The sequence below is a fragment of the Exophiala dermatitidis genome, assembly GCF_000230625.1.
Source record: "Exophiala dermatitidis NIH/UT8656 unplaced genomic scaffold supercont1.8, whole genome shotgun sequence".
In the NCBI taxonomy this organism is placed as follows: Eukaryota; Fungi; Ascomycota; class Eurotiomycetes; order Chaetothyriales; family Herpotrichiellaceae; genus Exophiala; species Exophiala dermatitidis.
The window spans coordinates 1,024,974-1,046,124 of NW_008751653.1; the positions used below are offsets into that span (position 1 = coordinate 1,024,974).

General features: G+C 43.9%; 4 protein-coding genes across 4 annotated transcripts; 1 reads left to right on the forward strand and 3 right to left on the reverse strand.

Moving 5' to 3' along the window:
- Positions 1-228: 228 nt before the first annotated feature.
- On the reverse strand, positions 229-2,356 carry HMPREF1120_09111 (lupus La protein). The gene is made up of 3 exons (XM_009163388.1): positions 1,727-2,356; positions 875-1,671; positions 229-825 (listed from the first exon to the last, which is right to left on the reverse strand). The coding sequence occupies exons 1-3, from the start codon at positions 2,318-2,320 to the stop codon at positions 504-506; spliced, it is 1,713 nt and encodes a 570-aa protein (XP_009161636.1). The 5' UTR covers positions 2,321-2,356; the 3' UTR covers positions 229-503.
- A 1,286-nt stretch (positions 2,357-3,642) lies between these two features.
- On the forward strand, positions 3,643-5,172 carry HMPREF1120_09112 (uncharacterized protein; the record flags this gene model as incomplete). The annotated part of the gene is made up of 1 exon (XM_009163389.1): positions 3,643-5,172. One exon carries the CDS (start codon positions 3,643-3,645, stop codon positions 5,170-5,172), a length of 1,530 nt encoding a protein of 509 aa, XP_009161637.1.
- Positions 5,173-5,566: 394 nt separating this feature from the next.
- On the reverse strand, positions 5,567-7,983 carry HMPREF1120_09113 (acetyl-CoA acyltransferase). The gene is made up of 5 exons (XM_009163390.1): positions 7,704-7,983; positions 7,429-7,609; positions 6,789-7,362; positions 6,288-6,664; positions 5,567-6,191 (listed from the first exon to the last, which is right to left on the reverse strand). Exons 1-5 carry the CDS (start codon positions 7,769-7,771, stop codon positions 6,141-6,143), a joined length of 1,251 nt encoding a protein of 416 aa, XP_009161638.1. The 5' UTR covers positions 7,772-7,983; the 3' UTR covers positions 5,567-6,140.
- Positions 7,984-8,332: 349 nt separating this feature from the next.
- HMPREF1120_09114 (hsp88-like protein) lies at positions 8,333-11,800 on the reverse strand. The gene is made up of 4 exons (XM_009163391.1): positions 11,007-11,800; positions 10,920-10,951; positions 9,100-10,855; positions 8,333-9,043 (listed from the first exon to the last, which is right to left on the reverse strand). Exons 1-4 carry the CDS (start codon positions 11,079-11,081, stop codon positions 8,729-8,731), a joined length of 2,178 nt encoding a protein of 725 aa, XP_009161639.1. The 5' UTR covers positions 11,082-11,800; the 3' UTR covers positions 8,333-8,728.
- Between the last annotated feature and the right edge of the window lie 9,351 nt (positions 11,801-21,151).

Consider the following 21,151-nt stretch of genomic DNA (forward strand, 5'->3'; position numbering starts at 1 on the left):
CGTGAAGGCCGGTCACGTGCATAGGATACGGTTGAATGTACCAGGTACTGTATATCATCCCCGACTTCAAGTACACCCACCACAGGACTCACGTCTTGGGATAGGACAGAGGTGTGAAGAGATACCCAGGCAATTGCTACCAGCTGTAGCAAGAGTGGACTACAGTCAAGGCTGGGCTTCGCGCAATGCAACAATAGGACAAAGTCATGAACTGATGCGATTCAGAAACATGTTATCAAGTGTTCTCATTAAGCACAATTCGACGAAATGTTACTTTTATGGGCTGCTAGAAACATTTCACCATGATATCACTCGCAGAGCTTCTGCTCTCATGACCACCACACCTGCCTCGCAGGCTTCAATGCCCATTCATCCAGACGCCGGGAACAATGCAATGGAGCTCGTCAGAGTAATGATACAGCCCTCGGCATGATGTCTGCCAACGGGTTGGCCAGCCTTGGAGTCAAGTGCTCAAGACTCTCTTCCTGGACGGCTAAGGCAGGCTATGACTCGGACTTGGAGTCAACCTTTTTCGCCTCACGCCCGGCTTCAGCCTCGCCGTCGTCATCCTCTCTCGCACGCTTCTTGCCTGCAGTGGCCTCGACGTCAGCCTGGACACTTTCAGCGACAGCATCGGCCGTCTTTTTCGAAACGTCGGCGTTTCCATTTTGCTCGGTGGTTTCAACATTGTCCGCGGCCTGCTGCTTGTCGGCATCCTTTTTGGATTCGGCTTCAACTGCAGCCTTTGCTTTGGCAAGAGCCTCGTCACGTCCACTGTCGTTTTTCGGTTTCGGGGAGGCGGATGACTTGACAGTTGGGATACCCCTATAACAAGTTAGTATGATCTCGGTATTCAAGTTGTAGTATCGCCCACCTCTCATCTGTTTCCGGAGCCTTGTTGCGGCCACCTCGGCCTCCTTTGAAATCCCCCCGGTCTCGGTTGCCACCACGTCGCTTGTCATCTCTGAATCCGTGCTTACGGTCTTCGTCCCTCCGTGTTCTCCAATCCCGGCTGTCGTCACCGTCACGCTTTCTCTTGCCATCTCTGCCATCTCTTCCACCACGATCATTTCGACGGCCTTTGTCGTTTCGGTTGTTGGGCTTGATCTTGCCTGATTTGATGTCTTCGACCTTTTTGTCGCAGTACTCCTTCTTGCTCATGATCTGGAGATCTCTGCCCTTGAATTGAGGCTTGGGGTCAAGCTCCAAGAACTTCTTGGCCAACTCTTCGGTCTCGAATTCCACAAAGACACTGCCTTTGAAGATTTTGTCATCCGTACGTCGCAGACGCACAGCGTTGGTGGGGCCGTAAGGGGCGAAGAAAGCCTCAATGTCAAACTGCGTGCTTGGAACCTCCTCACCGAATCCCTTTGCGTAGACGGTTCGGGGCATGGCACGGTCTTCGAAGATGCGGATCGCATTGGGGTCAGGTCCATTGTTGAGACTCTCGGGGAGTGGCTCCTTTCGCCGGACAGCCGTCTCGTCCTCGGTGAGTTCAAGGAAGGTTGAGTCCCGCAAGGCTTCGACAATTGCCTCGAATGGTTGGAAATGACGCATGCGCTTGAACGAGTGGATGATGCTCAGCTCCACAGGATTGTTCTGACTTCCGCCAACTTTGCCAAGCAGGAACTTGTCGTGAGGGAGATTGGAATCGGAGAAATAGAATTCAACCTGTAGGATGTGTCAGCTGCGCAATTCGCCTCGCTCCGAACCATGTTGAATGTACCTGTTTGCGGATGGCGACCGGGTCGCTGCTGGTTTCCTGGGAGGTGAGGTCCGATTTGATATTGTCCCGGTAGTTGCGAGAGCGCTGGCCATTGTGACCACCACGACCGCGGCCTCGACCGCCGTAGCCAGACCTCTCCCGAGGTTCCCAATCTTTCCCAGAGTCATCTTTCTTTTCAGAATCATCCTTCTTTTCAGAAGAAGTCTCCGTCTCTTTTGCTTCAGGCTTGGCCTCCGCTTCGGCCTTGTTTGACTCCGTAGCGTCAGATGTCGTGGTTAATTCTTTCCCGGCAGTCTCAGCATCGCCTCGAAGTTCAGCGAGCATCTTTTTAGCATCTTCGGCTGCCTGCGCATTCTGATCGACTGGAATTTGCAATGCGTCTGTCACGGCTTCCTCGACAGACATTTTGGAGGGTGGACAGCTGAATCGCTGTAGATTCGGGACTATCGAGGAAACAGGATATTTGGTAATGTTTCTTCGCAAATTGAACGGGCTAAAGGGTAATGAGAATACGCCAAATGATGAGACGTGATAGATAGGAGCAGGATATTTGGAGAGGGAGAGGTGGGTGAATCTGCCGAGTGGAAACTTCATTCAATTCTCAAAAGTGAAGGCCTGCGACAACTTGAATACTTACATCTGATTCAAGTTCCAGCCAAAATTTCTGCGGGGCCGGAATCTTGGCCGTCGACGTGAAGTTTATTCAGAGTGGAGCTGAGGAGCCTGTTCATTGGCTAGCATTGTTATCACCAGCACTAACTCACAGGCCATACTGGATTGGTGCTAGTTCCAATAGGGTCCAACACAATGTTGCGCTACTAGTACGGGACTAACAATAAGGTATGAATGGGATTGTGTTCAAGTACACTCCCCCTGTGTTCGCTGTTCGTTTTTCCGCTACCTGGATACCTGTTCATAGTCTCACGACGGTGATGTGACAATGAGTCAGTCAAGATCATGTCATCTGCCAAACCTCGCCCATCATGAAATGCGATCAATGGGATACTTCCGCCGTTACCACTGCCCAGAAAGCCCAAGCCCATCTCGAAGACTTTGGCTGGCAAGTTGCCAGGCTGCTCGTGGTGCAATCAGTGGTGGAGGATCATAACGCTCAGTGAAGGTGGAGATGCTGAAACCAGAGAATGATAAATACCACATCTGATCAACCCGAAGTGTCAAGCCTCTGCTATCGTCCGTGGACGAGCGAGGCCGCCTGTCGGTCTTCTACCTGCCTGGGTCTTCACGTTGAGCTGGGTTCATCGGCGGAGTGTCAAGGATGAGTTTCATCCTCATCGTCTTCTCAGGCCACCCTGGCTCTATCTGATCAGCAGTCCCCTTGACATATGGCGACGAATGTCCGCATGGGGCACGGAAGGTAGGTGACCGTAGGTCCTGTGAGCCTTCAGGCGTCCACGACAGGGGTCTGTCATATTTTCCAATTGGGCGGATGGACAAGTTGCACTTATTGTACAGCGGTTCAACCAGGGCTAAAAGGTGAGCTTGTGTCGCAAACTCGAAAAACATGGCTACAAGGGCAAAACATGGCTACAAAACGCCCGAGGCAGAGTCCCTGTAGGTGATATAATGGTCTGTCCGCAATCTACAATTCCCATACGTCGAGTCCGCTACAGCCTGCCTCTTCAGAAACTGTCTTAAGCCGATGGTCGCCACCCCCTGCGATGATTAGCATGACCCTTCCTTCCTTCCTAATGGTCAGGAAAGGGACAGCGGCAAGGACGGTAGGAACCTCCTGGAAATCATAAGGTCGAACCGTCAAAACGGGTCTGCGTTCAACGTTGCGGGTATGAATATGCCACCACGGCTCTGCTCAATTCACTTCACTCTCCATTCTTACCCGCTATATCGGTACTTCGGTCTTTGATTCTATCACTTACATATACCGAGAGGCAGCAGCCATGCTCCTGCTGTCAAGCAGGTACAACAGGGCCATCGGCGCTTTGATCAGCATCGCTTTGATTCTCTTACTCTATATCACCCTTGCCACAGAGACAACGCGGTCATGGTTGGCAATCAGTTCGAATTTCAGGATCAGGCCGACACCAAACCCTTTCACAGTAGAAGAGCTATACCAAGAGGTCAACATTACAGATTGGGGCGGCATGGGTAGACGGGTCAAGAAATTGTCACACTGGGCCACATCACTTATCAAAGACCCGTCTGCGGATCGAAGTGCATTTGAGAGCGCCTTGTTGTTGCTCTTCGACTTTCTGCGGTCCACTGAAGGATCAATCTACAAGCCATGGTCTTCTTCAACCAACTCAACAACATCCTCGTTGCAGCTCGGAATCGTCGTATGCGTCGGATCCAAAAATGTCCACATGGCCGGCCATCTCATCGCCAGTCTCCGTCGAGTGCATGACTCAAAGGCAGCGATCGAAGTCGCTTACGCTGGAGACGATGACTTGAGTCCCGGCAAGCGTGCATTTTTAAAGACTCTAGATCCAGAGCTGTCCTTTATTAACCTGCTTGATGTGTTCCCCACCATCCAATCCGATCTGCTTGGTGGTGGCTGGGCCATGAAGCCGTTTGCTCTTCTGGCATCTTCCTGCCCCCGAGCCATCCTGGTTGATGCGGATGCCATCTTCCTCAGCAACCCCGATAGCATTTTCGATGCCCATCCTGGCCTCTCTCGCACGGGGGCTTTGTTTTTCCATGACCGCGGCGCCGGATCCGGAGGGTCCACCCGTGGTAAACAGTGGCTTGAACAGCAAATGCAAGCAGCGAGTATCTCGCCCTCACATCATCTGACAAACGAATCACTCTTTTGGAGTGGCCAAGTGGATTATGAAGCGGACAGCGGCGTCGTTGCTCTGGACAAGTCTCGGCCCGCAATTGTTCTTGGACTTATGTTTGCTACTTGGATGAATACCAAGAAAGTCCGTGATGCCGTCACCTACACCATGTTTCATGGAGACAAAGAGACCTTTTGGATTGCCATGGAACTGAGTGGAGTCGAGTACTCCTTTGACCCATGGTACGCCGGAGCCATAGGCGAGATCACTGACCGAGAAGATTGGGACGAAGGTGACAGACAGAGGGCGTCGGGATTGGGACGACAAGAGAAGGAAGAGTCGGTGGTCCTGCCCGAGCCAGAGAAATTGTGTAGTGACCATATGTTACATCTGGATCACTCGGGCCAGGCACCGTTTTGGTTCAACGGTGGAATGTACCGCGACAAGAGGACAGATACACTTGAACTGGCCCGAATGACGCATTATTGGGTGGGCAATACGTCTGACATACGGCTCACGCAGCCCGAGTCGGGGTGGTTTTGGTTAAATGGTGTGATTGCATGTCTGTTGGAAAGGAATATCATGGTGCTCCCAGAGGAGGTCAAGCGGGTGGTTGAGAGGATAGAAAAGGAAGCGAAACGGGTGGATGAATTGGCGGTGGATTTCAAATGGGAAGGACAGGGGATTTTATAGGGGTCCTAGGGAGTGAGTGAAGCGGGTACCTGGTATTATATTCTTTCTGCGTGCTTTTGCTTCTCTCTTGGGAACCGACTGAACAAAGTAGAGTACTCCGAGTCCTGCGGTGAGCGGTATACACTGTACAACTACGTGGACATGAAATGAGGTGGAATATGTAAGACTGTAATACACTGTAATACCTGGGATTGAGTGATACATGCTCCCTCTGGCGAGGCACAACAGGACAAGGTCTCGCTGACTGGACCATTCCCCACATTTATTATACGGTCCACAGTCCCATATTTCACGGCAAGCCTTGCGCACAAGTCATGTCGAGGCCTCGCAGAGCGAAGCGAAGATACCTTGAGAGCAGGGTTTGGCCCGATAGTCTCAACTAGGCTGTAATGCAGAGGCCTACCTAGGCGCCTACTACCATGCTTAGGCGACCAGGTAATGTCGGGATGACTAGGATCATGCATGTAGGTACTAAGATACTTTTGGACAGATTTCCTTTTTGAGTTGGTTTGTCCACCCTCCAGCAGAATGATGTACTCATAACAACAGAATGGAAAAATGCCTTCGTCACCGATGACAGGCATCCATCCATCGCATTCATGGAGTGAAACCACTGCCCTAGGTACCCGACTGATATCAAGGATGTTGGGAACCTAGAGTAGAGTAGAGTCTCTTGGCCCTGACCTTCGCATCCATCCACTATCCATCTGTGACAGTGACCAGTGTTCAGCCGCTGATTGGACACAATGCGACACAGTACCGTGCGAGGAGTAAGGATGATACAGTACGAGACAAGACACAATTGGCTCCAGACGAGTGCAACAAAGACAGGCGAGAAGGGAGTTCGAATTCAAATTTTGACCACCCATCCGCCAAACGATGGATGGCTTAAAAACTAGATAGGCACTAAAGTGCAACCTCCTTCAAATTGCATCCCCTTTTTCCGTTTTCGATTTCGCTTTCCCCTTTCACAATTGCTCGTTGACGAATAATCCGGCCATACCTTGACCAGTTCCGATCTAGAAAAGAATTCCAAATTAGAATATATAGTTTCGACAGGGAAATGTACACATGTTCGGTGCAAAAAACAAAAAAGAAAACAGGGGAATACTTACACACATAGACGTAACCAGAATCTTCTTCTTCGTCCGTCTGGCCTCGGAGAGAATCGTACAAATCTGCCGGGCACCAGTAGCGCCGAGCGGGTGCCCCAAGGCAATAGCACCGCCACGAGGGTTCAATTTCGAATGGTCCAGTCCCAACACATTCAGACAGTAAACGGCCATGGAGGCAAAAGCCTCGTTGATCTCGAAAATGTCAATGTCGTCCTTTGTCAATTGGAACTTGGCGAGCAATTTCGGGATGGCGGCTGAGGGACCGATGCCCATGATGCGAGGGGGCACGCCGGCGACGGTGGCGCCGCAGAATTTGGCGAGGATGGGTTGGCCGAGTTCGATTGCTTTGGATCGTTTCATTAGAAGAACGGCGGCGGCTGGTAACAAACAAACACAAATTAGTAAACCAGTAAACCAAAGGTTGTGGTTTTGGGAAACAAAACAGTAGCATGGACGGCCTGCCGGTGCGGTTCATGCCCCTGATGGAGTGGACTATCTTACCTCCATCCGTGACCTGCGAAGCATTTCCACCCGTCGTCTTATCGCCAAACTGCGGCATCGCAGGTCTAATCTTCGACAATCCCTCGAGAGTAGTCCCATACCGTGGCCCTTCATCCTTGGTGAGCGTAATCTCCTTGAGTTCTCCCGTGTTAGGATCCTTGATCTTCGTGGTAATAGGAACAATCTCGTCCTCGAACCAGCCAGCCTTCTGCGCAACTTCGGCCCTCCGGAAAGATTCGACGGCATATTCGTCCTGTTGGCGCCGCGAGATGTTGAAGTCGTTGCCGACGTTCTCTGACGTCTGGATCATGGGCTGTGTGCAGTCGACGGCTTCTTGGTTGGCCATGATCTCGGGCGAGAACGGAGTGTCGGCGCCCCGGTTGTTGGTCATGCTCTCGCCGCCCATGGCGAGTCCGATGTCGATGCTGCCGCTGGAGATTTGGTTCGCGATGTCTTGCACTGCTTTCAGACCGCTTGAGCAGAATCGGTTCACGGAGCTGGCGGCTGATGTGTCTGGGAATCCGGCGGCCAGCATGGCGGCTCGGACTTTGTATGCTGCTCTTGGGTCGCCGACCTAAAAACACAAAGAGATGTAAGCTAGCTGTTGGTGATATGTTTGTGAGAGAAGGGAAAAGCTTACATTTCCCAAACAGATATCTTCAACCAATGCAGGGTCGATCTTGCTCTTGTCCAACACTTGTTTTAAGAGGGCATAGACGATGTAGTCGAGATCAGTGTCCTTGAATCCGCCCTTCTTGCCTTTGGCCAGAGGTGTCCGGATGGCGAGGGTGATGACAATGTCGTCGGGGTTCTTTTGGGTGCTAATTATGACAAAAACGTCAGCGGATGGGAGCTCAGATGGACAGAGCCAATGGTGAGCGACCATTGCCACGCAGAATCAAGATCACAACTTACATGGCCGCAACACCGCTCTTGTGAGGGGTCAGGTGGGAGAAGATGGAGCCGAGTCTTTGGGTGGCCATGGTGGACTGTCTGTTCTGGCAACGATTGAGAGCTGAGAAATGGCAGCAGGGAGACAATTGGCAAAGCTGGGACGGTCAGGACAAGAAACAACGGCGGGACAGTCTACTTATTGCTGTCGCCGCCCATTGTGCTGACACAGACAAGAGACTCCGGTTGATGTCTGGGGTTGATTATTGCCTCGGCATCTCGACTCTTTCCGGGCCAATGTTCGCCTCGCCGCCTTAACACCGCTGAGGACATGAGACTCGACTCCTTTTGTATTCGCCATTTCCACCGGAACTTGGATCTGATCAAACCCAATCCCTTATTGACACTGGTTACTCTGTTTAAACTCACCATCCGTAGGTCTACAAGTATTCTACGCTGCTCGCCACCCCCAACTCTCCCTGCATAGCTGCCGTTCAGTAAATAGCATTTCAGACATCACGACGGGCGGACATGGATGAATGTATGGGCCGATGACTTGCCCACCCAGCGATAATTGACTTCCCCAGGTCCTGGCTACTGTTCGGTTAACGCCCGCCATACTGGGACCCGGACTCGTACCGCGTTAGAACAAGGTTCAGGCAATGTTTGTCTGCAAGTCATCATTGAACATCGAGTTCACCTCAATCACTTCATTGCAGTATGCCAGACTGGCTGCTACTACGAGGACTTATTAGCCGGTCGGTGAAATCACACTGTAATTCCAACCAGACCACGGGGACAGGAACAGGAACAGAAAAACACCGTCATCAGCACAACTGGCATCCATCGTCTATCTATTTGTTGCCTCCGAAACGCCGGCAAAATCGGTTCCATCCGCTATGCATGACATGTCGACACGTCGATCCATAAAGCCCTTTTCGTTCCATTATCTGCCCGTTTCAACGACGATCATCTACTAGAACTTAGAATCCATGGGTTCGCTTTCGGTTCGTCCCGTTCGTGACAACTTTGACTCAAGAAGAAGCCGTTTACTTCTCCTCCACAGAGTCCGGCTTGACAGCCTCGCCGTCAGCATCCTTCATCTCCGTGTCCTCTGTTGCTGGCTGGCCGCCCTTCTTGGCCTCTTCAGCCTTTTTAGCCTCTTCTTCAGCCTTCTTCTTGGCCTCCAGCTCGGCTCTCTTTCTGGCGGCTTCCTCTTCCTGTGCTTTGAGGGCTGCTTGGCGTTCCGCCTCGATCTTTTCTTGATACCGTCCAATCACGGGACCGGCAGCGAAGCGGATCTCGTCCATTTTGGCAATGTATTGTGCTTTGGTGGCATCTTCTCCATCCTCGTAGAGCCAGTCCTACCAAGTATGTTAGCATATGCAGAAACTACCGGTGATTCTTGATCGTAACTTACCTCTGCTTTCTCCAAGACGTTTCGGATCTTCTCCTTCTCCTCTGGGCTGGCAAACTCCGAGTAGACGTCGTCAAGCTTGCCACGGAGCTCATAGATGAACGACTCCAGTTCGTTCTTCTTGTCCTCGGTGTCGGTCACCAGCTTGTCCTCCATGAACATGGCATTCTCGAGCTCGCCAGCAGCAGCCTTGGCAGCCTCGTCCATAGACGAAGTGCCAGCAACGAGCTGCAAATCTCCCTTGCGAACTTGCTTCTTGACCTTGCGCATCTTGGGCTTCTGTTCGGCGGAACCATTCTGTTGGTCGGTGTCCATAGCATCGCCCTCCTTTGGTTTCTCCGGTTCCGGCTCCTCGACCTCGACATCTTCGACATAATAACCGCTCTCCACATTAAGGATACCGTGCAGGTTCATGCGTGCCTTGAGCTTGCAAATCATGAAGTCGTCCTTCTCATCAGCCTTGACACCCTTGACCGAGAAGCGGCCAATCCATGGGTTGATCTTTCCGGGCAGCAGTTCGGGCTTGGCGTATCTAGCTTCCAAGTCGAACGGTTGCTTGCGGTAGAAGGTGAGGATCTTGGTGGATGGCATGACGTTGCCCCGATTGAAGACAGTCAAGCTGGTATCTTCATCTGGAATGTCAGGAGATTGCTCCCAGGTGAATTCGATCGGGTAGGTGACAATGTCGTGGACGGAGAAATCACGGACACGGAAGACGGGCGACAGAATGGCGCAGCTGAAGGTACAACCACGAGCGATGGCCTCATCTTGGTTGAGAGTGTAAGAGAGCGGCTTGCCGAAGAACTGAGCAATCCTCTCCTTGATGGCCGGGACACGAGTGCTGCCGCCAACCATTTCAATGACGTCGATATCCTCGACCTTGAGTTTGGCTTCGGCCAGGGCCTGTTCCAAGGGTGCGGTGACTCGGTCGAGCAGAGGCTTGATCAGCTCTTCCAGCTCGTCACGCTTCAGCATGCCCTTGACATCCTTGTCTTCCATCAACGACTCAATGCTGATAGGTGCTTGAGCGTTGGCCGACAAAATCTTCTTGAGCTTCTCAGCCGCAGCTGCAACACGAGTGTACGCCTTGGCATTGGTGGTGATGTCGATCTTGTATTTCTCTTTGAACTCAGCGGCGAAGTGGTCGACCAGCGCCTTGTCGATGTTGCGGCCACCGAAGTGTCGGTCGAAAGCGGTCGACTTGACAGACAGTTCTCCCTTGCGGAATTCCACGATCGAGACGCTGTAGTCGCTGTAGCCAACGTCCACAAAGCATACCCGACGCGGCTTCGCATCGCCTTCCGGCAGGTCTGACTTGGTGATACCCCATCCGAGAGCAGTAGCGGTGTTATCGTTAATGAGACGGAGGAGTTTCAGGCCGGCGATCTCGGTGGCATCTAGCATGGCTCGTCGCTGGGCGTCGGTGAACCACGGGGGGCAGCTGACGACGACATCGGAAACTGGGAGTTTCAACTCTCGGCTCGCGGTGTCGCGGATCTTTCCCAGGAACATGGCAATCAGCTGCACAGCAGTGAACTGACGCTTCTCCCCACGGTATGTGACCTCCGCTCCAACCTGGCCGTTGACATCCACCAGCGGCGCGGTAATATATTGTTGCTCAATGGCGACATCGGGGTCATCGATGGTCCGGCCGGCGAGACGCTTGAGGGAGGTGATGGTGTTTTTGAGGTTGGAGATCTCCTGGGTTTTGGCTGCCTCGCCCAGGTATCTGCTCTTCGGTCCAAAACCGACTAGAGATCTGCGGATGGTTAGCTTGATCCAGAAACAAAAGACTGTGTCCTGATGTTGCGGTGGTCACTTACGGTGTGGCTCGGTTCGAGACTTCATTCGTGATCTGGCACACGTTAGTGTCTCTGGATAGATAGAGGCAGTGTCCGCAGATGACTTACGATGTCTATTCCCTTGTTGCGTGCAACTCCAATCTTTGTGCTCTGAGCACCAAAATCTATCCCGACAACGCTCATGTCTGCGGATCTTGTTCGGAAGAAGTCTAGGAAAAGTGCGGTGTGATTTCGCAGATGTGCTGATTCTGTTTCAGCAAGAAGGAAGGGAGGAGGTAAACGCGACCAAGAATATGAATGTGGTGAGATGGGTGTTGTGGTGGCCAAGCGTCGGAAGAATCAACGTGAAGAATCAATATCTTTCGTTCGTCACTGCGGCGGTACGCTTAAGTTAGTACTGTGGCAGCACTGCAGTACATCAACGTAGCGACAGGAAAAGTCAGATGCCAGTTTTCCAGTTTAGTGCTGGCCTGCGAGTTCCGCCCAAAAAAAGTCAAGGGCCAGTCGCAGGGCACCGCGCGAAGGCGGGCGACCGTGTTTGCCTCACTCTGCCGCCGCAGCTGGGTCGCTATACCTTCCTGCCACTTCGAGAATGTTCTGGCAATCATTAATTGATCCTGCTTCAGCCACTTTTCTCTGCTGTCTGTGGTTGGCCGAGCTCGACGGTACTCTTGTCGCGCCTCAGGTTACGTACTGCCAACACCCCTTGCTATACCATGTCCAATTGTTCTTCACTTTATTCCTAACGACAAGGCTCTATACTCCTTTCTGGTACGTAAAAAATGCTGGTTCTCATCACAAAAGCGAGACAATTGCGAAGCAACACCTTGGCATTAGTACATAGTATAACAATCTCACCAAGGAGACTACAATGAACTGAACAGTAAAATGCCTTATTGTCCTATGCCCAATGCCATGTGAGGTCAAGTGGAGGTGCACGATGATGCTGCCCAAACTCCGCGTTAAGCGAGACTTGGCGATACACCTAGAGTAGACTAGCGCCGTATCAGTCCTAGTATACACTTTTACTTACATTACCTTATAACGTTATATAGGACCAATACGCTCCTCCTTCCCTTTATTCTTCTCCTCTTTTGCTACCCTACCTACCTAGGTAGCAACCCGTACGAGCTCCTTATAACTACTCGTGCCGAGTTCCGAGGCAAGTATATACGAGTACACGCGATTACTCGCAAGCCCTCGCGAGCATATACGAGTACCCGTGCCGACGAAGAACCTAGCTAATTACTTAAGAAGATTTAATAGGTATTATAGCGACTAAACGCGAGGCTTCCGGGCTATATCTATCCCCTAAGAAGACTAGAGAAGATAATAATTATAAGTACTTAGAGAGCGAGCTAGAAGAGTATACGGACAAATTAGGCTAAGTACTTACTACTAGGCAGAAATCGATTAGAAGCGTACTAGAAAGTAAGTACCTATAGTACTAGTACTTAGGGTGCTCGCGAATACCAACGAATACTTAAGCACGCCCGTAAACCTTAGAAGGTTATAGGTAATAAGAACGGTAACTTTATAGCGTAAGTAGTCGTAAATACTTATATACGAACGTAAGTACTCCCGAGAAAGCGAAGAAAGAAAAAGCTAGTGCGAAGAAGGGTACTTAAGTTAGTATATAAATATATAAGTATTAAGGTAATACGAATAAGACTAAGCTAGTGGTTTCGTAGTATTACTTTATAAGTAATTATAAATATCTAGATAAAGTTAGCTAGTAGTAGAAGAGGTTATAGCTAACTAGACACGAATAATTATATATATACCTAATCTATATATACTATCGGGCGCACTCGAGTGCTCTTAGACGCTCGCGAGCGCCAGCGGTTGGCCACGAATATACGCAGTCGTTTACCAGCGGCCGGGAGCGTATATAGTTACTCGCGTATAATAATAAACGCTCGCGAGCGTACGCGAGTTAGTTATAAATAATTACTAAGCCTATACTAGGATATACTTACGACTGTACTAAAGTAGTAGGGAGAATATATAAGCGTATGAAATTTGGTTATAAATAATTACTAAGCGTATACTAGGATATACTCGATTAACTACGAATATATATAAGTATACGACGGCGGTTACGAGCGTATATAATTATTCGGATATAATAACAAGCGCTCGCGAGCGTACGTTAGTAGTCGAAGACGTACGCGAGCGTACGCGATTTGGTTATAAATAATTACTAAGCCTATACTGGGAGATACTCGCGACTGTACAAAAGCGACGATAAGCGCTCGCGTACCCGCATATAGCTATATATACGTACGCGAGTATTTATTGCTACTTATAAGCACTTACTAGCGCCCTATTACTAACTCGGTTATTTTCAAGTTTAATATTATTTATAAAAATAAATACCTCTCTCTAGTTTCCTCTTCCGTTCCGTCTCTAAACTACGGTATCCTTATAAACGTCTACGATAACGGATAAGTAATATCGACTCTATCCCGAACCTAATCGCTATAATACTCCGGCGCTTTAAATATACCGGCTAGGCTTATATAAAGCCGTAAGTTTATCGATAATAATACTACTCGTAATCTAATATAAACTCTCTAGTAACTACCTAGAACGAGACTCTCGCGCGTATCGACCCTAGCCGTAGGAGGATATAGTAGATATTCTATCTTATATAACGAGATACGAATTCTACGGTATAAGTATCCTAACTATTTATTAGAAATATTAAAAACTAACGAGTAATTATAATAAATCGAGAAGACTCGTATATCTTAACTTCGTCTTTATATTCGACGCTATTATATACGAAATAAAAATAATACTATATATTTAGATAATTCGAATCGACTTTCTATTAGTATTTTAGATAGAAGTTAAGCTAATCGATAAGCTAATAGATCCTTAGTACTACTCGTAATACTAAACTTATATCTATAGCGCTCCGATTATTCTTCTTAATAGTTCGCCTATCAATTTATAGTAATATATATACTAATTAACTAATATAGAAGACGAACTCTTACGACCAGTCCCGTCCTCTTATAAATAATTACGAATAAGTATAAGCTCGATAATCTCGGCGGATAACTCCCTATTTAATACGGTAGAGGAGATAGAATTACTAACTAATTAAGTATCTCTATACCCTACTATAGGTATAGCAGTACCTATTAAGAAGTCGACTAATATCCGCCAGATCTTAGAGAGCTAGTATAAAATAGTCTTTAATACCTCTTAAGAACCTCTAACGACTCTTATCGGCTTATAAAGAACGGGGCGAAGTCGTATCGGCTTATAGATTCGTCCGAGTACTCCGCTTCCCTCGCGAGTGCGCGCGAGTACTTAGTCTTAGTCGTGCCTACCTAAGGATTAATAACCTATATCTATAGTCTCTAAAATACAATAAGAAAGGTCTCGGTATACCGCCTATCGACGAGTAAAGCGAAGGAATTATAGTAAGTATAGTCTTCTACTTCTAGTATATAACTAATTAATATCTACTATAGATACTATTTATTCTAGTTATCGACATTTAAGTATATTTCGTAAAAGAGTATAAAGTAATACCTTCGAATTAAGTACTAGTACTATATAATATTCCCTAAGATATATTAAATCCTCGTAAGTAATTATAATAATCCTCTACTAACCTATATATATAGGTTTCTATCTAATTAGCTTCTTCTCTTTTATTCTTATAAGTCTACTATCTAGTTTTCTATAATTTATATTCTTTATCTCGAGTAAGACGACCTTAGAGCTTAAGATTTTCTCGAAGTATAAGATTTAGCCTTTTAGCTATAGCTAACTCGTTCTATAGAGTACTTATATCTACCCGTAATCGTTTCTAAGTTATTATATATAATATCGAGGAGCCGCTGCGTAGTCGCTTATTAGCTAAACGGCTTCTATTACGAATTAGCGTTCTACTCGAAGATATTAAGGGGAATAGAATAGGATTATCCTAAACTTATCGATAGCGGTCTATATATAGTTAGTATACTTATAGATTACTATAGGTAATTAGTACTTTAACTTCTTCTAGTACTTTAACTTCTTTAATCTTATCGACTTAGAATACTAGTAGGACTAGTAATTCGATAGTTAATCGTATATCTATTAAGCGCTACCGTACGTTAAGCTAGAATCTCGGAATTAATATCCCGACTACTAGTAAGTAGTTAATATAACTCGTAAGTCTTTTTAAGAGCTCTTACCGTTATATTACGTTAAGTAAGCGGAGATTCGTTCTATAATTATACGATCTTTAGTAGAAGAATTCGATAAAGTTCGTATCTCGAATACTACTAGCGAAGAATCCTATATCTATTCGAGTAAAGTTAACGTTAAGTCTTAATAAGATCTATAGTATCTATTTATAATAAGCCTAGACTAAGAGCTCTTTATTCTTTCTTATCTCCTTAAGAATATCCTTAACGTCCTCGCGAGTACTTATAACTAGTATTTGGCGGAGAGCCTCGTAAAGTCTATATATACTATACTTCTATTAAAGGCCGCGGTAGAAGTAGATAGTATAGTAGACAAAAATCGACTAGATATACTTTTTCTAGATACGAGAAGTATTAATATTAGATAGAAATTATCTAAAACCTAGAGTATTACTAGTTAGTCTTATATACGAGTACTCGGAATACCGCCTAGGTAGGCGTATATATTTATAACTAGACATATCTTATCTACTACCTACTTTATATCTATATTAACTATAATTAATCGTAGCCCTCTTCCGTAAATATAATAGAATATAATAGATTTCTTATTAACCTCTAAGACGACTTAAAAGAGCTAGTAGAAAGTATAATAGTAGAATTTCGTTATCTCGATACTTAGAAAGATACGCGTAATAGATACTACTATTATATTAGTTAGTATACTTATAATAAGCTAGAACTTATACTAAGTAACTATATATTATCGAGTATATCTTTATAGACGATTAAGAGCTTAGAGATATTACTCTATACTCGCTTATAGAAGATATTGAGGATAATCGATCGAAGGGTCTTAAAGATTATTATCTATACGAAAAGGAAGTAGATAATAGTAAAAAACTCCTCGTATTTAAAGATATACCTAATATATTTTAAGAACTTATAGATATTCTACTTTACACTATATTTAAACTTAACTATAGTAAAATTCTTTCTAAGTAGATAGACGAGAGCTCGTAAACGATATATTAAAGCTCGTAAACGATTAGGATTATCTAGACTTAGGTAGAGGTCCGTAAGAGTAGATATATCGTATTTATAAAGCTATTCTTAAACTTAAGAGCTTCGTCGGAATTCCCCTATATCTATTAGTATAGATAATTATATAGCGATTAACGAGTACTTACTATATATAAAGGAACGTCGATTTATATTATCTATTATCTTAACGAGCTCCTAGCGGAGAACCTATAGTGTTTTCTTACTATAGATAGGCGTATATATATAGACTTCTCGACTATAGAGAAGAATAAATAGAATTCGATACTCCGGTCGAGAAGTAATTACGGATAGAATAACTTTATAATATCGAACTAATATCCTACTCTTACTACTAATATAAGAGGCTCCTATAACCTAAAGTTAATATTTACTACTCGTAGATTATTATATATACTTACTATATCTCGGTCGCCTAGCATTTCGAGAAAATATCCTATTATATTAGTATTTCTACGAAGCGAAGTATTCTTTTACGAGTTCGGCTAGATACTCGTAGTTTAAGCCGAGTCGGATATCTTTATAAAAATACTAAGACCGTAGCTTTATATCTCTTCTATAACGGTTATAAATAGCGAGCTATTAAGTCTATATAGTTAGCGATAAATAGAGACGAGTATAGTAGAAGCTATATACCGTACCCGCTTTCTATTTAATACGGAGACCTATATAGAATAAGGTATATTTATAAGCCGCCTATTGCTTAGAAACCTACGTATAATATTCCTTAGTCTCTTTAGTAGTATTTACTACTATTCGTGCGCTTCGGTTCTCCTCCTAAATTCTTAAGAGTAGCCGCTACTACTCGATATAATCTATCTATATATACTAGTACTTAAGTAGCTATAAACTTATAAATTCGTAGACTTAAATACTACTATACTTAAACTTATTAATCGTATACTAAATCTATTTATTAAAGACTTAGGAAAGGAAATAGCTAGTAGTTTCTCGAGTAGTTCGATACTTCTTTAAATATTTAATCTATATAGATTTATTAGAAGAGGGCCGATATACGTCCGCGAGTATCCGTAAGTACTTAAGATTATTTAAGAGTATTCTCGTATACTAGCGGGCGTATAATAATACTATCGAGCGTACGAAAGCACCCCCGTATACTCGCGTATATACGTAACTACTCTCGTACGCTCGGAAGTACTTATATCTTAATAAAGGCTTCTTCGATCTATACTCTATGGAATATTCCTAACGTAAATAATATAGAGAATATCTTCCTTATCTATTATCGGCTATAAAGGATAGAAGTCGTAATATTCTAAGTACTTTACTCTATATAAATTCTTTCTAGTAGCGAATAGATAGTATTTCTTAAATATAGGATAATTCGTAAAGAGTCGTAAACGGTCGATTAGGTCTTCGCTTAATTCGATCTTAGTATCTAGAAGTAGTATTATTTTATTAATCCCTTATATTTTTATCTCTTTATCTTAATTTTAGAAGAATTCGTAGATTCTCGTAAGAACTACGTCGGTCGGATACTAGTATAACTTCTTAGCGTTATAGCGTTTAGTCTAAAGTATATTAGAAATCTCTCTATTAGACGACTCTATCTTACCGCTATTAAAAGGATTCTTCTACGTAGTATACGAGTATATAAGAGTACTTATAAGTACTCGCGGGGGCCTATACTTATACCGCTATCTTCCCTCTGGCTAAGAGGCTACTCCTATTATAGTAGTTCTTTTCTCGTTCTTACTTTCTAGTCTATAATTAAATAAGAGTCTTAATCTCTACTAGCGTTTTTTAGGTACCGGCGAAGGTAAGCTCTCTTATAGGGAGCTCTAGCTAGTCTATAATCTAACTAGTTTTCGATCTTATATAGCTCGAAGTCTATAACGTCGTATACTATAAGCTATCGATAATATCGAAGTAGTAGTAGATATTATAGAAAGAACTAGACGATCGTTAAAATAAGATAGAGAGAGTCGCGAAGTCGAAGTAATAATAATAAATAGACGTCGACGAAATAAGAATAGAAGCTAATATTCTACGGCGCGACGTCGATAGAGTAGTTTAATCGATTCTCGGCCGCTATATATTATAGACGAATCTCGTCTAAATTAAGTAGAGTTAATAATAGTCGAAATAGTTTATCTATTTTAAAATAGTCCTCTTCTTCTAGTTACGGAAGACTACGACGATCTACGAGAGATAAACTATATTCGGAGTAGCTCTCGCTTCTAATCCTCTAAAGTAGATTACTCTATCTTTAGGCGTATAATATCCCGTTACTAGGAAGAGTAACGAAGATATTAGTACTTCGAGGATATCGAATAAAATAGTAGAAATAGAATTTATTTCTCTATACGTCTAGAATAGATAGAAACAAGAGAGTAGTAACGAACTATTACCGTCTAACCCTCTTAATATATTTAGAATAGGGGACGAAGGGACTTTTAGTCCTCTCAAAGCCTCTTCGATATACTACGAGAGAATAGAGAACTATATCTAGGATATAGATAGACTTCTAGAGAATAAGGGTAATACTACTAGACCGTACTAAAACGCCGTTATATAAGATATCTTTATTCTATTCTATAGTAAGCTACTCGAATCTATATCTATAGATATCGAGACCTATCCTACCGATATCGTAGAGTATATAGATAGTATAGTAGGCCTATTCTATATAAATTATATAGAGAATAGCTATAACGAGACGGCCGAAACTATCTCGGGCGAGAAGAACCTATACTTTACTAGTAGACTAAATTAATCCGAAGATACGAGGCTATAGAATCTTATAAACGAGGATATATCTACTATATTCTTCTCGATACCTACTAATACGGTAGAAAGTATATCTACGATATTCTCTAGTTCTACTAGAATAATCTTTCCGATTCTAGAGGGAATTCTTACCCCTTAAGTATATTCGAAACCCCGTAAGAAGCGGAAACGAGATAACTTATTATCTTCGCTAGTAGTCTAAAATACTAATTATAATATAGCTAGGCTCTTAGTTTCTCGTCGACGGTATATCGAAAGACGCTTACTAAAACCTAACTCTAGACTAAAGGTAGTATAAGACTAAAATAATCTAATAAAATAGTATTCTCTATAGATAATCTATAAAAACTAGAGCGTAGATTAAGTCTCGTTCTTTAGCTAATTATTATCGGGATATCCTACGAAGCGCTCTAAGCGTATCGAAAACTTAAAAGTAAACTAAAATTATAGCCTCTACTATTACGTATTAGATCCGGCCTCGCCTTACTCGATACGCTATAACCGTCGTAGTATATCTTAGGCCTATTTCGTATATTAAGCTATAGTCGGCGTTTCTTCTATAGATAATATAGTACGAGAGAATAGAGATAGCCCTTCGTCGTCGGGCTAAGATATAGATAGAACGGTATTCGGCTAAGGTAGCCCTATAGATACTAACCGATCCGTTCGAGACTATTTAGAAAGACCTAAGCCCGACGGATAGAACTATCTAAGCGGAAATACTAGCGACGGTAGAATATTATACTTAGATCGAGTAGAAATAGATACTAGCCGCTATTACTCTATTATCTACGTATTTTATCTAAATCCGTATTCTCTAACTAACTATATAACTACCTAAATAGAGTCGCCGTAGGTAACGGAGATATATAATTTCTATCTAACGCTATTACTGATTTGATAGGTAGTTAGAAATTTAAATCCTTAACTAGGCGAGTTTATAACGCTTCCTATTATTAGGTAGCTAATATTAGCTAGAATTACTCCTAAGTACGTTCTTAAGAAAAGCTATATTTAAATAATAGAAGCTTAAAGATACGGCCGTATCGAAGAGTTTATAGATATCGTAGTTAAATTCCGAATCTTCGGATCTAAGTTAAAAATTCGATATTAGGTTACTATTAGAAAGAAAATTATACGAGAAAGTCTACGAATAAGTATATTCGCGAATAGTATAGACTTAGACTATACTCGAATAATAAATATTATTATCGCCGCTATCTCTTATAATAATTCTCGCTAAACTATTTATATCGATCGTAGACTTAGAGTTATTAAAGATCGCGATAGCTAATAGTCTATAGTATACCGATCGCGATAGTCGATAACTAAAGACTAGATTCTGTACTATAAAGAGAAGCTAAAACGAAAGGTTACTTCTTCTCGGGTCTAGAAATAGTTATTAGTAATATTAACTATATATATATACCTTTCCTTCCCGTACGTTTACGAATATCGTTATTAGCTTTCGTAGCTAGTTCTACTATTTCGGATATTCTATATCGGCTATTTCTTTAAGCGTAGTAATACGTAGCTTATAGAACCTTAAGATATTATCGATACTTATTAATACGGCGCCGTTCTTCTCGTTTAATTTCTTATTCGAAGTCGTATTAGTAGGCGGAAAAGACTAGTACGGTAGACTAAGATATATAATATTAACTAGAAACTTATTTCCTATCGTATTAGTAAGGAACTCCAAAATATACTCTCTACGTATATTAATACTCGTTTTATCGGCGAAATTAAACTTATAAGTTCGGATCGCGATCTTATCTTAATCGAAGCTCTATTTTAATCTTAGACTAGTCTATAATATATTATAAAACGTACCGTCGGCGCCGTAGAACGAATCTCCGAACGTATATTATCGAAGTACGACTTCGAAAGTACCCGTTTCCTTATTAATATCGTAGATTTTATAACTATCGAGCTACTTCTAGATAAATTCGGCGCCTCGCTATCTCTTTCGTACTTTAAGATCTAAAATACGTAATTAGACTTACCTTCTTAGCTCTCGGGAAATAACGATTAGACTATCTACTTCTTTAGACCGTAGATACTCGATTTTTCCCGCTTTATAGCGAAACTCTTTATTTAATCTACGTCTAGGATCTTCGGGGAGTAAGATATATTTCTATCGATAGAAATAAACTAGTAGATCTCCGAATTATCCGCCCTAGAGACCGTAGCTAGTATTAATATCTTAATATCGCTAGTTCGTAAAGAGAATTTTATAGTTTCTTACGGCTTTCGATAGACTAAACCCGACCTATTTCTAATATTCTT

What these genes read in the sequence shown, in the direction of transcription:
- HMPREF1120_09111 (XM_009163388.1), bottom strand. Translation starts at nt 2,320, where the DNA reads ATGAAGTTTCCACTCGGCAGATTCACCCACCTCTCCCTCTCCAAATAT. An exon ending in CGGTCGCCATCCGCAAACAG is followed by an intron (nt 1,672 to 1,726) that starts GTACATTCAACA and finishes CACATCCTACAG; the next exon opens with GTTGAATTCTATTTCTCCGA. An exon ending in GCTCCGGAAACAGATGAGAG is followed by an intron (nt 826 to 874) that starts GTGGGCGATACT and finishes AACTTGTTATAG; the next exon opens with GGGTATCCCAACTGTCAAGT.
- HMPREF1120_09113 (XM_009163390.1), bottom strand. Translation starts at nt 7,771, where the DNA reads ATGGCCACCCAAAGACTCGGCTCCATCTTCTCCCACCTGACCCCTCAC. An exon ending in AAGATATCTGTTTGGGAAAT is followed by an intron (nt 7,363 to 7,428) that starts GTAAGCTTTTCC and finishes TTGTGTTTTTAG; the next exon opens with GTCGGCGACCCAAGAGCAGC. An exon ending in TTCGCAGGTCACGGATGGAG is followed by an intron (nt 6,665 to 6,788) that starts GTAAGATAGTCC and finishes GTTTGTTACCAG; the next exon opens with CCGCCGCCGTTCTTCTAATG.
- HMPREF1120_09114 (XM_009163391.1), bottom strand. Translation starts at nt 11,081, where the DNA reads ATGAGCGTTGTCGGGATAGATTTTGGTGCTCAGAGCACAAAGATTGGA. An exon ending in GTCTCGAACCGAGCCACACC is followed by an intron (nt 10,856 to 10,919) that starts GTAAGTGACCAC and finishes AACCATCCGCAG; the next exon opens with ATCTCTAGTCGGTTTTGGAC. An exon ending in ACGTCTTGGAGAAAGCAGAG is followed by an intron (nt 9,044 to 9,099) that starts GTAAGTTACGAT and finishes CATACTTGGTAG; the next exon opens with GACTGGCTCTACGAGGATGG.